The sequence below is a fragment of the Somniosus microcephalus genome, chromosome 30 (assembly GCF_052327205.1).
Source record: "Somniosus microcephalus isolate GS21.2 chromosome 30, FLI_Smic_1.0, whole genome shotgun sequence".
Lineage (NCBI taxonomy): Eukaryota > Metazoa > Chordata > Chondrichthyes > Squaliformes > Somniosidae > Somniosus > Somniosus microcephalus.
This window is the reverse complement of record NC_141016.1, coordinates 24,574,902-24,587,423: the sequence shown is the minus strand read 5'-3', so window position 1 is coordinate 24,587,423 and position 12,522 is coordinate 24,574,902. Positions and strand designations below refer to the sequence as shown.

Sequence of the window (12,522 nt, the reverse complement as noted above, 5' to 3'; positions counted from 1 at the left end):
TGCAACCTCGCACTGTGCCCCCGGTCCTACGCCTGCACTGCAGGGCCAGGCAAGGGAGCAGTTGCCTCTCACCCACCAAGAATTTACTGTCAACAGAGGAACTGGCGAAGCGACAGATCTCTGCCCCCCTGCCCACACAAGAGGCCAAAACCATTCCCTTCTCACACTTGCGACCTGAGAGAACGGAGATCAGTGCCAGGCTGGCCCTCAACTACAGCTGTGGCACAACCACTCCAGTTCCAGTTCGCTGGCTGAGAATTAAATGGGCCTTGCGAGTTGGACTTTGTGGTCTGTTTGTTTCTTCCATCCCTCTTCTGTTTTCATAACATTGTGAAAGGAACAACTTTAAGAAGGAGCTGAATAAGGCAAAAAAAAAAGCAAGAAAAGCAGAAGTCGAAGAAAAAAGCTTCAAAAAATAAAAGCTTAAAGGGAAGGGGGAAGCAGAGGTTGATTAAAAATATATCTGATACCCTCAGTTGAGTTCAGCCGGACTTTAACTTGAGCTAACAAATATGTGTAAGTCTTTGTAATCTTTGTCGAAACCTGTGGGAGGTTTTATTTTCCTTTGACTCCCTGAATCCAGTGTGGAAAGTTGGCACTGAGATGGTGAACAAACGCCCAGCTCCAAAAGCGATGCGGAGTCAATCTGTTGGATTTGAGGAGGGTTTGGGGAAACAAGATGTGATTCAGGCCAGTGTCTTGGCACGGCAAGGCAGCTCCTGGGGACCTCTGCACAGCTTCTTGTCCGAGTAACACAATTTTGCATCAAAATGGAGAGAGTTTAGGGAGTGCAGGTTTCTGATGAATCAGATGAGATGAAGATGAAGCACATTGCGGCTGAAAGTTGTGTTACAGTCTGCAGCTGACAGAAAATGCCAAGGGGTTGAATTTCCGCAGGAGTTCTCATGATCGTCCGCTGTAACTTTGGCGAGAGATCTGCGGAGGCCCTGGAGTAACGGCATAAATGGTTCACATCGCTTTCCCCGAGGTTTTGCCGAAGTTACAGCGGACAATCGGGAGAATCGCTGCCAAAGTCCACGCATTAGTGGAAGCGGAGACCTCGACAGATGTATGACTGACTTCAGCGGTAGATTTTTTTCCTCAACTAGAACAGATATAAAGAGGGCATGGATGCCTCAGTAGAGCATCCCCTACTCCACCATTTTCTTTTACCATTTCCCACACCAGCCATCCCTGTGCCCTGTCCCCGTCAGCTTTCCAGTTTAGCATCAAGTTAGAGGATGATTTGTGCTGTGGGTCCATTCTTACCGTGAATTGATCGAGACTGTCCAAACTCATTGTACTTTTTAACAATAAGAAACCCTACTAAACCCAATGGTATCCGCTGATGCGAGATGCAGAGTCGGGTAGGGTCGCCAGCCCTCCAGGATTGGGCTGGAGTCTCCAGGAACTGAAGCTTAATCTCCGGGACACTGCTGCCAGCAACCCAGGTGAAACATCATCGGGCCAGTGGGTATTTTTGTTTCATTTTCTTCGAACTCTTAGTTCTAAAAATATTGGAGATGGGGGGGGAAAAAAAGGGCCGTCTGACTATCAGTCAAGCATCATCGAACTGGGTAATGAAGCGTCTTTTCACTTTCCAATTGGCCGTGGGAGGGCGGGGCACCGCGAAGATGAACGTGTTGGGCGACCAATGGCGGGAGTGTGGGGGGGGCGGGAGGTCATGTGGTGAAGCCTCCAGGAAGACAAATCAACCAGAGTTGGCGACCCTAAGAGTCAGGCCTTGTGCAACGGGCCTTGGCCACAAAGCAGTCGCTCGGGACAATCACTCACCACGTTGGACACGTTCAGGGAGGCTCCGTGCTGCAGTAACTTGGTGACTATATTGAGGTTTCCCATGAAGGCAGCAACATGCAGTGGTGTCAGCCCTGACTGGAAAGCAAACAGAGAGAGAGTGAGTGAGAGAGAGAGGCGTGTTACCATTAAAAGTCACAAAAGAGCTATCAGACAGACTCAGAGGGAATTTGTCAGCTGGAGGACGCTTTCATTTCATAATTGCAAACATAGAAACATAGAAGATAGGAGCAGGAGTAGGCCATTCGGCCCCTCGAGCCTGCTCCGCCATTCAATGAGATCATGGCTGATCATCCAAATTCAGTACCCTGTCCCTGCTTTCTCCCCATATCCCTTGATCCCTTTAGCCTTAAGAAATATATCCAACTCCTTGAATATATTTAATGAATTGGCCTCAACTGTCTTCTGTGGTAGAGAATTCCACAGGTTCACCACTCTCTGGGTGAAGAAATTCCTCCTCATCTCTGTCCTAAATGGCTTACCCCTTATCCTTAGACTGTGACCCCTGGTTCTGGACTCCCCGACCATCAGGAACAACCTTCCTGCATCTAGTCTGACCAGTCCTTCAACGATTCAGTCAGACATTTCAGGCTTTGAGGAGATTTGTGGGCAGTGATTTAATTGTCTAACATGTGGGGCTGTCAGGGCCACATCCTTTCACATTTTAAGATTCATTCTCGGGCTGTGGGCGTCGCTGGCAAGGCCGGAATTTACTGCCCAACCCTAGTTCCCTGAGGTGGTGGTGGTGGGCCTTCTCCTTCAACCATTGCAACTTCATATTCAGTTATGACATTTTTGAAAGGGTCATGACCAATGTCCCCTGTCATTTTTTAGGCCCTGCGCGGCCCCTTTAAGGGCCATTCAAAATAGCGCAGTTTTTACATTGAAAAGCCGGCTGCGCAGGTTCCTCGGAGAGCTGCGTGGCCGCACAGCTTAAAAGGGAACTTTGGTCAGTTCCCTCTAAATTGTCTTTATTCTGCGCTGCCTGTTTATTTCGATGTGCGTTCCCTTTAAATTTCTGTGCATGCCCGGTATTTCAAATGGAAACGCTTGTGAGTGGCCTGGGCGATATCGTGCAATTACCGCGCGGGCACGCATGCACGCAGCTTAGAGGGAACAACGGCAGAGAAAAGATCACTCTACAGCCAAAAGTGCAAAAACCAGCGTGAGAATCCCTATCCATTGCGTGAGTGAAAGACTGTAAAACGGAGATCAGCTCATGGGAAGGAACAGCCAGCTTATTCCAAGAGTGAACACTTGCTCTGCGGGCTCTCCGCCTCACGGAGCAAAGCAGCTGTTCCACTGTAACAAGAGCCCACCCACCAAATTGCCGCAGCATCTTGCCCAGTGAAGGCATTGACTGTTCCTGGGGCACTGGTGCCAGCAGCAATCCTCCCTCCTCACCCCAGCAACTAACCCAATTGGCCAATCTTCAGGTGTCAGCCCAAACAGCGAGCGTCAGCGGGATATTCAAGCACAGAGGGGCACCCGAGTTCGATCCAGTCTTCGTCCATTTGCCACACACAGAAACTTTGCAGCCCACCCGCGCCCCCCCCCCCTCCCCTCCCCTCCCGCACTCCCTGGATTGTGATGAAGAGCAGGGTCTCTGCCTTCTAGCCCAGGCATATGGAGCACAAAAGGCAGGTTCAAGGCAGTGTTGCAGGTCAGATACAGAAGGTGTTCAGCAGCCGCCCAGTTACTGCTGCTGCAGCAGAAGCTTTCGGGTTACCGCGTAGAAACTCAGTGCGTCACTCACTGAACATCCGCCCTTTCTCCTCTACAGGATACAGCCGGTTGTAGTTCGGTACCACCTCCTCCTCGCCATGCTTTTCAGGGCAACACTCAGGCAAACTCTACCACAATCAAGAAGTGCCAGGACCCAGTTGGGGCAGGACGGTGTGTGGAGAGCAAAATAGAGAGAGAGACGGGTGGGGGAAGGGTGTGTAGTTTAAAAAAAGACCGCCTCTTTCTCTCCATCATCAATGATCCACGTAGAAAATCTTATTCTTGGGAGTCTCCCATTTCAGGCCTGGGCATTCCTACGATTCTGTTATCCATATCGCTAATTGCAGCGAAGAACAGGCATTGTCTGCTATTGTTGGAGGATGAAGGTTAGGACCTCCATCAATCTAAACAGCAACAGTCGCCAATTGCGTCATCACAGTGCCTCTAATAGTTAATTATTTAGTGATTAGTCCAGAGTGGATCGTTTGCGTTAATGTCACCGTACCCTTACCTCAGTTACAGCCTCCAGCGAGGCTCCGTGTTTCAACAGTAGATCCATCGCCCTGATGTGATTCTTCTTGCAGGCGATATGTAACGGAGTGAACCCATTCTAGGAAACGGAGAGCGACGTGACAATGTCAGAGCAAGCAAACTCTACTGACCGTCTAAACTATGTGGAAGAACTCACCGCTGGTGGATCCCCACGGCACGGCGGGGGGGGCGGGTGGGGGAAAGAGGGGGCGTCAGAGCAACAGTGGACTGTGCCACAGAGTAAGGCCTTGCTTGCAACTGGAACCACTGGCTCAGGCCTCAGAGGAAAGGGCAGGCACCCGGGGTGTTCGCACACACCGGACTGAGCTGCTTGCGGCTGGCTGGCTTCCTGCCTGATGGGGGAATGATATAAACTCGCCGTTCGAGGGGCTTAAAAATAGAACTTGAAAAAAATGGAACAAGAGGGGATGTGAAAATAAAAATTAAAAACTCAACGCAGTCCGAAATAACCAAATCTCCTGCCAACACCGAGTACACACGTCACATGGCTCTGTTATTAGAGATGAGTCTACATCCTGGTATTCCTGGGGTGGGGCAGGAATGGAACGTGTGAGGAGTATGATTTTTGATTCATTGACTACAACAACAACTTGCATTTATATCGCACCTTTAACATAAGTAAAACATCCCAAGGCGCTTCCCAGGAGTGATTATCAGACAAAAATTTACACTGAACCATATACAGGAAACTTTGGTTTATCCGGAGGTTATATGTCCGGAATACTCGATCTAACGGCAAAAATCAGGAGCCGTTTTCTTTAAGTTTTTTTTAGTTCTTGTTGCTTTTTTTTCCCCAGTCAGGCACTGCAAGGTCTGTAGCTATAGCAACAGCTTCAGCTAGAGACGCTTGCAGCTGCAGCCGACTGTTTAGAAGCTGTTGCTAAGCAACAGTGTTTGTTGTCAGATACGGAGATGAAAACCTCCGTATGCTTCAACATTAACTTTGTATGTCCGGCAGTTTTGATAGATCGGCAACAGCTCGGTCCCGTCGGTGCCGGATATCACAAAGTTTCCTGTAAAGAGCTATTTGGACAGATGACCAAAAGCTTGGTCAAAGAGGTAGGCTTCAAGGAGCATCTTCAGGGGGAGAGAGAGTTAGCGAGGTTTAGGGAGACAATACGAAGTGGTACATTCTTCTACATATCTTCATAAAATCTCCCCCCTTGACATTTACCGTAATGAAGCTGAATCCTGAACTTATTTCCAATCACTTACTTATTTGAAAGACACATTACACACTTCTGACAGACTAACCAGTGCCCTGGCGCTGGGCTTCGCCCCCTTGTCCAGGAGGACCCGAGCCACTTTGTGGTGCCCACAATGAGCAGCCACGTGGAGCGGTGTCAGGTTATCAAGCGTAACATCGTCGATCTCAGCTTTGTACTGGAGCAGCAGTCGGACACAGTCCAGGTGGTCGCCCTGTGCTGCCATGTGGATGGGAGAGAGGCCATTCTAGAGGGGACGAGAAGAAAAAGAATAATGGCAAGAACAGAGTTCAGGACAGAGGCAGGATTATCAGCTCTTTCAACCCAGCCAGACATTCGGAATCTGCTACAGGAAACTCTCGATTTGCCAGCACCTAAATAACCGGAAAGCTCTGTTAACCGGCAAAATTCAGGAGTAGGTTCAGGTAAGTTTTACTTCATATTAGTGGCAGTTCCTGGATCTGTGGCTGTGTAACTGGGGTTCGTGCACTTGTTGCTAAGCAACAGGGACGCTTGGTCTGTGGCCGGAGTTCCTGCACATGTTGCTAAGCAACAGGGAAGCCTGGATTTGTTGCTGTGTACGGAGTTCTTGTATCTTTTAACTATACCTCTCTGTAATCCGGACTTTTTGATAAACCGGCACCACGCCGGTCCCGTTGGTGCCAGTTAATAAAGAGTTTCCTGTACTTTACTTCACACCAGGTACAATAGGTTCATTTGTTTATACAACATAATAAGCAAACACATCACAGAGAGGAACAAGCACACACTGTCATACATGGTGTAGCTGTACAATCTCATATATGGTCAAGCATCATACAGGATGTACACACAGACCATCGTACAGGGTGTACGTATACACCCCGCTTGATTCTCTTTGACTTCAATGATATATAAAAGGGGTCTCCTGATTTACTATCGCCTGTTTTACGCTACAACCCAAAACAGATTTCCCCCAGATTGTGAATTGTATTTTAGGGAGAATAGTACATGGTGCAGCTAGTTCATACAGGTAGTTCAATATGGGCAGTCTGGGTATAGAATGGTACGAGTACTGCTGTCAATTCTCAGTCTGGGTACAGAATGGTGCGAGTACTGCTGTCAATTCTCAGTCTGGGTACAGAATGGTGCGAGTACTGCTGTCGATTCTCAGTCTGGGTACAGAATGGTGGAGTACTGCTGTCAATTCTCAGTCTGGGTATAGAATGGTGCGAGTACTGCTGTCGATTCTCAGTCTGGGTACAGAATGGTGGAGTACTGCTGTCAATTCTCAGTCTGGGTATAGAATGGTGCGAGTACTGCTGTCGATTCTCAGTCTGGGTATAGAATGGTGCGAGTACTGCTGTCGATTCTCAGTCTGGGTATAGAATGGTGCGAGTACTGCTGTCGATTCTCAGTCTGGGTACAGAATGGTGGAGTACTGCTGTCAATTCTCAGTCTGGGTATAGAATGGTGCGAGTACTGCTGTCGATTCTCAGTCTGGGTATAGAATGGTGCGAGTACTGCTGTTGATTCTCAGTCTGTATAAAGAATGGTGTGAGTACTGCTGTCGATTTTCAGTCTGGGTATAGAATGGTGCGGTTACTGCTGTTGATTTTCAGTCTGGGTATAGAATGGTGCGAGTACTGCTGTCGATTCTCAGTCTGGGTATAGAATGGTGCGAGTACTGCTGTCGATTCTCAGTCTGGGTATAGAATGGTGCGGGTACTGCTGTCGATTCTCAGTCTGGGTATAGAATGGTGCGAGTACTGCTGTCAATTCTCAGTCTGGGTATAGAATGGTGCGGGTACTGCTGTTGATTTTCAGTCTGGGTATAGAATGGTGCGAGTACTGCTGTCGATTCTCAGTCTGGGTATAGAATGGTGCGAGTACTGCTGTCGATTCTCAGTCTGGGTATAGAATGGTGCGGGTACTGCTGTCGATTCTCAGTCTGGGTATAGAATGGTGCGAGTACTGCTGTCAATTCTCAGTCTGGGTATAGAATGGTGCGGGTACTGCTGTCGATTCTCAGTCTGGGTATAGAATGGTGCGGGTACTGCTATCGATTCTCAGTCTGGGTATAGAATGGTGCGGGTACTGCTATCGATTCTCAGTCTGGGTACAGAATGGTGCGGGTACTGCTGTCGATTCTCAGTCTGGGTATAGAATGGTGCGGGTATTGCTGTCGATTCTCAGTCTGGGTATAGAATGGTGCGGGTACTGCTGTCGATTCTCAGTCTGGGTATAGAATGGTGTGGGTACTGCTGTCGATTCTCAGTCTGGGTATAGAATGGTGCGAGTACTGCTGTCGATTCTCAGTCTGGGTATAGAATGGTGCGGGTATTGCTGTCGATTCTCAGTCTGGGTACAGAATGGTGTGAGTACTGCTGTCGATTCTTAGTCTGGGTATAGAATGGTGCGAGTACTGCTGTCGATTCTCAGTCTGGGTATAGAATGGTGCGGGTACTGCTGTCGATTCTCAGTCTGGGTATAGAATGGTGCGGGTACTGCTGTCGATTCTCAGTCTGGGTATAGAATGGTGCGGGTACTGCTGTCGATTCTCAGTCTGGGTATAGAATGGTGCGAGTACTGCTGTCGATTCTCAGTCTGGGTATAGAATGGTGCGAGTACTGCTGTCGATTCTCAGTCTGGGTATAGAATGGTGCGAGTACTGCTGTCGATTCTCAGTCTGGGTATAGAATGGTGCGGGTACTGCTGTCGATTCTCAGTCTGGGTATAGAATGGTGCGAGTACTGCTGTCGATTCTCAGTCTGGGTATAGAATGGTGCGGGTACTGCTGTCGATTCTCAGTCTGGGTATAGAATGGTGCGGGTACTGCTATCGATTCTCAGTCTGGGTATAGAATGGTGCGGGTACTGCTGTCAATTCTCAGTCTGGGTATAGAATGGTGCGAGTACTGCTGTTGATTCTCAGTCTGTATAAAGAATGGTGCGAGTACTGCTGTCGATTCTCAGTCTGGGTATAGAATGGTGTGAGTACTGCTGTCGATTCTCAGTCTGGGTATAGAATGGTGCGGGTACTGCTGTCGATTCTCAGTCTGGGTATAGAATGGTGTGAGTACTGCTGTCGATTCTCAGTCTGGGTATAGAATGGTGCGAGTACTGCTGTCGATTCTCAGTCTGGGTATAGAATGGTGCGAGTACTGCTGTCGATTCTCAGTCTGGGTATAGAATGGTGCGAGTACTGCTGTCGATTCTCAGTCTGGGTATAGAATGGTGCGGGTACTGCTGTCGATTCTCAGTCTGGGTATAGAATGGTGCGAGTACTGCTGTCAATTCTCAGTCTGGGTATAGAATGGTGCGGGTACTGCTGTCGATTCTCAGTCTGGGTATAGAATGGTGCGGGTACTGCTATCGATTCTCAGTCTGGGTATAGAATGGTGCGGGTACTGCTATCGATTCTCAGTCTGGGTACAGAATGGTGCGGGTATTGCTGTCGATTCTCAGTCTGGGTATAGAATGGTGCGGGTATTGCTGTCGATTCTCAGTCTGGGTATAGAATGGTGCGGGTACTGCTGTCGATTCTCAGTCTGGGTATAGAATGGTGCGGGTACTGCTGTCGATTCTCAGTCTGGGTATAGAATGGTGCGAGTACTGCTGTCGATTCTCAGTCTGGGTATAGAATGGTGCGGGTATTGCTGTCGATTCTCAGTCTGGGTACAGAATGGTGTGAGTACTGCTGTCGATTCTTAGTCTGGGTATAGAATGGTGCGAGTACTGCTGTCGATTCTCAGTCTGGGTATAGAATGGTGCGGGTACTGCTGTCGATTCTCAGTCTGGGTATAGAATGGTGCGGGTACTGCTGTCGATTCTCAGTCTGGGTATAGAATGGTGCGGGTACTGCTGTCGATTCTCAGTCTGGGTATAGAATGGTGCGAGTACTGCTGTCGATTCTCAGTCTGGGTATAGAATGGTGCGAGTACTGCTGTCGATTCTCAGTCTGGGTATAGAATGGTGCGAGTACTGCTGTCGATTCTCAGTCTGGGTATAGAATGGTGCGGGTACTGCTGTCGATTCTCAGTCTGGGTATAGAATGGTGCGAGTACTGCTGTCGATTCTCAGTCTGGGTATAGAATGGTGCGGGTACTGCTGTCGATTCTCAGTCTGGGTATAGAATGGTGCGGGTACTGCTATCGATTCTCAGTCTGGGTATAGAATGGTGCGGGTACTGCTGTCAATTCTCAGTCTGGGTATAGAATGGTGCGAGTACTGCTGTCGATTCTCAGTCTGGGTATAGAATGGTGTGAGTACTGCTGTCGATTCTCAGTCTGGGTATAGAATGGTGCGGGTACTGCTGTCGATTCTCAGTCTGGGTATAGAATGGTGTGAGTACTGCTGTCGATTCTCAGTCTGGGTATAGAATGGTGCGAGTACTGCTGTCGATTCTCAGTCTGGGTATAGAATGGTGCGAGTACTGCTGTCGATTCTCAGTCTGGGTATAGAATGGTGTGAGTACTGCTGTCGATTCTCAGTCTGGGTATAGAATGGTGTGAGTACTGCTGTCGATTCTCAGTCTGGGTATAGAATGGTGTGAGTACTGCTGTCGATTCTCAGTCTGGGTATAGAATGGTGCGGGTACTGCTGTCGATTCTCAGTCTGGGTATAGAATGGTGCGGGTACTGCTGTCGATTCTCAGTCTGGGTATAGAATGGTGTGAGTACTGCTGTCGATTCTCAGTCTGGGTATAGAATGGTGTGAGTACTGCTGTCGATTCTCAGTCTGGGTATAGAATGGTAATTGGAACTGGGATCATGGGCAAGCAGTTTGCCACAGTATGGAGTGGGTGCTGGAAAATACTGTGGGTGGTTTGGGTGTGGGACGGTACTTGGTACTACTGCATCTTGACCGAACAGTAATGAATAGAGGAGACGGAATGTACCTTTTACTATTTACTGAGTAAGTGGGTGGACATTACAGCACATTGTCTGCATGGCAGAACCCGAAGCTGAAAGTGAAAGACAAAGTAAAACCGAGCCCCCCAGCACCCCCTTCAGGTAACACCCGGGAACTGGGACAAACTTAATTGAAGCAAAACTCAAAACACAACACTCCTTTCCCCCAGCTAAAACCCCTTAGTCCTCCAGGCGTCTGGGACGGAATCTAACCCGACTTGAGTGCCGCTGGACAGGCATAGTCGGGGTGCCACTGCTAGCTGCAGGAAAACCTTCCTCCGTGGCTGATGACTCCGTGACACCTTCTGTCGATGTGGCTTCCGTCGTTGTTGCAGGAAGCAGGCCGTCACTGCCTGGCAGAGGTGGCGGAGACAATGGCCTAGCCTGTGACGTCTCTGTTACTCTCACCGGAGTACGACCCCGTAGCTGGTCTACGTGGCGTCTGTGTAGTTGGCCATCAGGTGTACGGACGCTGTACGACAGGGGACCCGTGGCCTGCTCCACCACGGCAGGCATCCATTTGTCTCCTCCTGCATAGCAACGGGCAAACACAGTCTCTGACGGCTTGAACTGCCTGGCGGTGCCCTGGTGCTTCTTAGCCAGCTCCTCTTACTTTGTGTGCATCTCATCCCTGTAGTCCGGGTGTAGCCGGTCCAGTGCAGTCGCCAGCCGGCGACCCATCAGCATCTCGGCAGGACTCTTCCCCGTTGCTGAGTTTGGTGTGGTATGCTGTGATAACAGGAACCTGGCCAATCTGGTTTGCCAGTCCCCCACCGATATCCTCACCAGTGCCTCTTTTGTGGTTTGCACCATCCTCTCTGCCTGCCCGTTAGAGGAGGGGTGATCGGGCGCTGTGGTCACGTGGCGGATCCATAGTTTCTGCCTGCAAAAGCCTTGAACTCCGCTGACGTGAAGGCTGCTCCATTGTCCGAAACCACCACGTCGGGGACCCCATGTGTGGCAAACAGCAAACGCAACACGTTGATCACTGCACTGGATGTCATGGAGCTCATGATAGCCACCTCCAGCCATTTCAAATGAGAATCCACCACTATCAAAAAGAACTTCCCCTGAAATGGCCCTGCAAAGTCAATGTGGAGTCTTGACCATTTACGAGTGGTCCACTCCCAGGGGTGAAGGGGAGCCTTGGATGGGCTATGGCGAGTCAGCTGACATGTCTCACAGCTCTTTACCACCTCCTCCACGTCTCGGTCCAACCCCGGCCACCAGACGTAGCTTCTCGCCAACGCCTTCATGTGCACAATCCCAGGGTGTGAGTCATGCAGCATTTTCAGCACCTCCTCTCTTGCGGCGGCAGGAACCACCACACGGCTTCCCCAGAGCACGCAGTTCTTGTGTGCAAACATTTCATGGTGCCTCTGAATGAAGGGCTTGAAATGCTCCTCCTGGACCTTGGAGGGCCAGCCATGCAGCAGCCAGCGTAGCACCCGTGATAAGACTGGATCTTTCTGTGTGAGGCTGCCAATCCGCTGGGCATGGAGTGGGGCCTCCGGAACCTCCTCCAGTAGCAGCACCTCCAGGGGTGGTGGCGTTTCAGCCATCGGTCGGTTCAAAGGCAAGCGACTCAGAGCATCAGCATTAGCCAGCATCTTCCCAGGCCTGTAGCAAAGTTCATAACTGTAGGCCCCCAACATTAGACTCCACCGAAGCATACGCGGTGATATGATCTGGGGCATGGGCTTGGGGTGATGCAGGAGCCCCAAGAGTGGCTTGTGGTCTGTGTAGATGACGAACTGTCTCCCTAACAGGTACTGGCTGAACTTCTTTACCCCAAATATGATGGCTAGGGCCTCCTTGTCAATCTGGGCGTAATTACGTTCTGTTGTTGAGAGTGTTCTTGAGGCAAAACTGATAGGCGCTTCCCGGCCATCTGGCTCTATGTGACCCAACAGAGCTCCCAGCCCGTATGGTGAGGCATCACACACCAACACCAATGGCTTGTTTTCATCATAGTGTGCCAGAACCTTATCTGCTTGTAGCAGTTCCTTTGCCTGTCTGTAGGCTGTTTCATGAGCTGAGGTCCAGTTCCACACTGTGGCTTGGTCTAACAGCCTGTGCAGTGGCTCTAAGATTGTGGCTTTGCCCTTGAGAAAACAACTGTAGAAGTTTAACAGTCCGAGGAATGCCTGCAGTTCGGTCTTGTTCTTGGGGGTGGGAGCGCTCCTGATAGCCTCCACCTTCTCCGTAGTCGGATGCACACCGTCTTTGTCCACTCGGAATCCCAAGAACTCCACCCCATTGGCAGCGAACACACATTTCTCCTTCTGAAGGCGTAGTCCTACCTCAGCCAGCCGGCGTAGTACTTCCTGCAGC

The 12,522-nt window shown here is 49.9% G+C and overlaps 1 protein-coding gene across 9 annotated transcripts in view; it reads right to left on the bottom strand.

The window, feature by feature from the left end:
- LOC147098019 (ankyrin-1-like) overlaps positions 1–12,522 on the bottom strand; it is a 378,257-nt gene that overhangs the window by 168,055 nt on the left and 197,680 nt on the right. For all 9 annotated transcript variants that reach the window (XM_085971217.1, XM_085971219.1, XM_085971218.1 and 6 more), the window contains exons 10-12: positions 5,347–5,544; positions 4,052–4,150; positions 1,795–1,893 (exon numbers count right to left, since the gene is read on the bottom strand). In XM_085971217.1, coding sequence (XP_085827343.1) covers positions 1,795–1,893; positions 4,052–4,150; positions 5,347–5,544 — 396 coding nt within the window. The remainder of the gene's footprint in view (positions 1–1,794; positions 1,894–4,051; positions 4,151–5,346; positions 5,545–12,522) is intronic.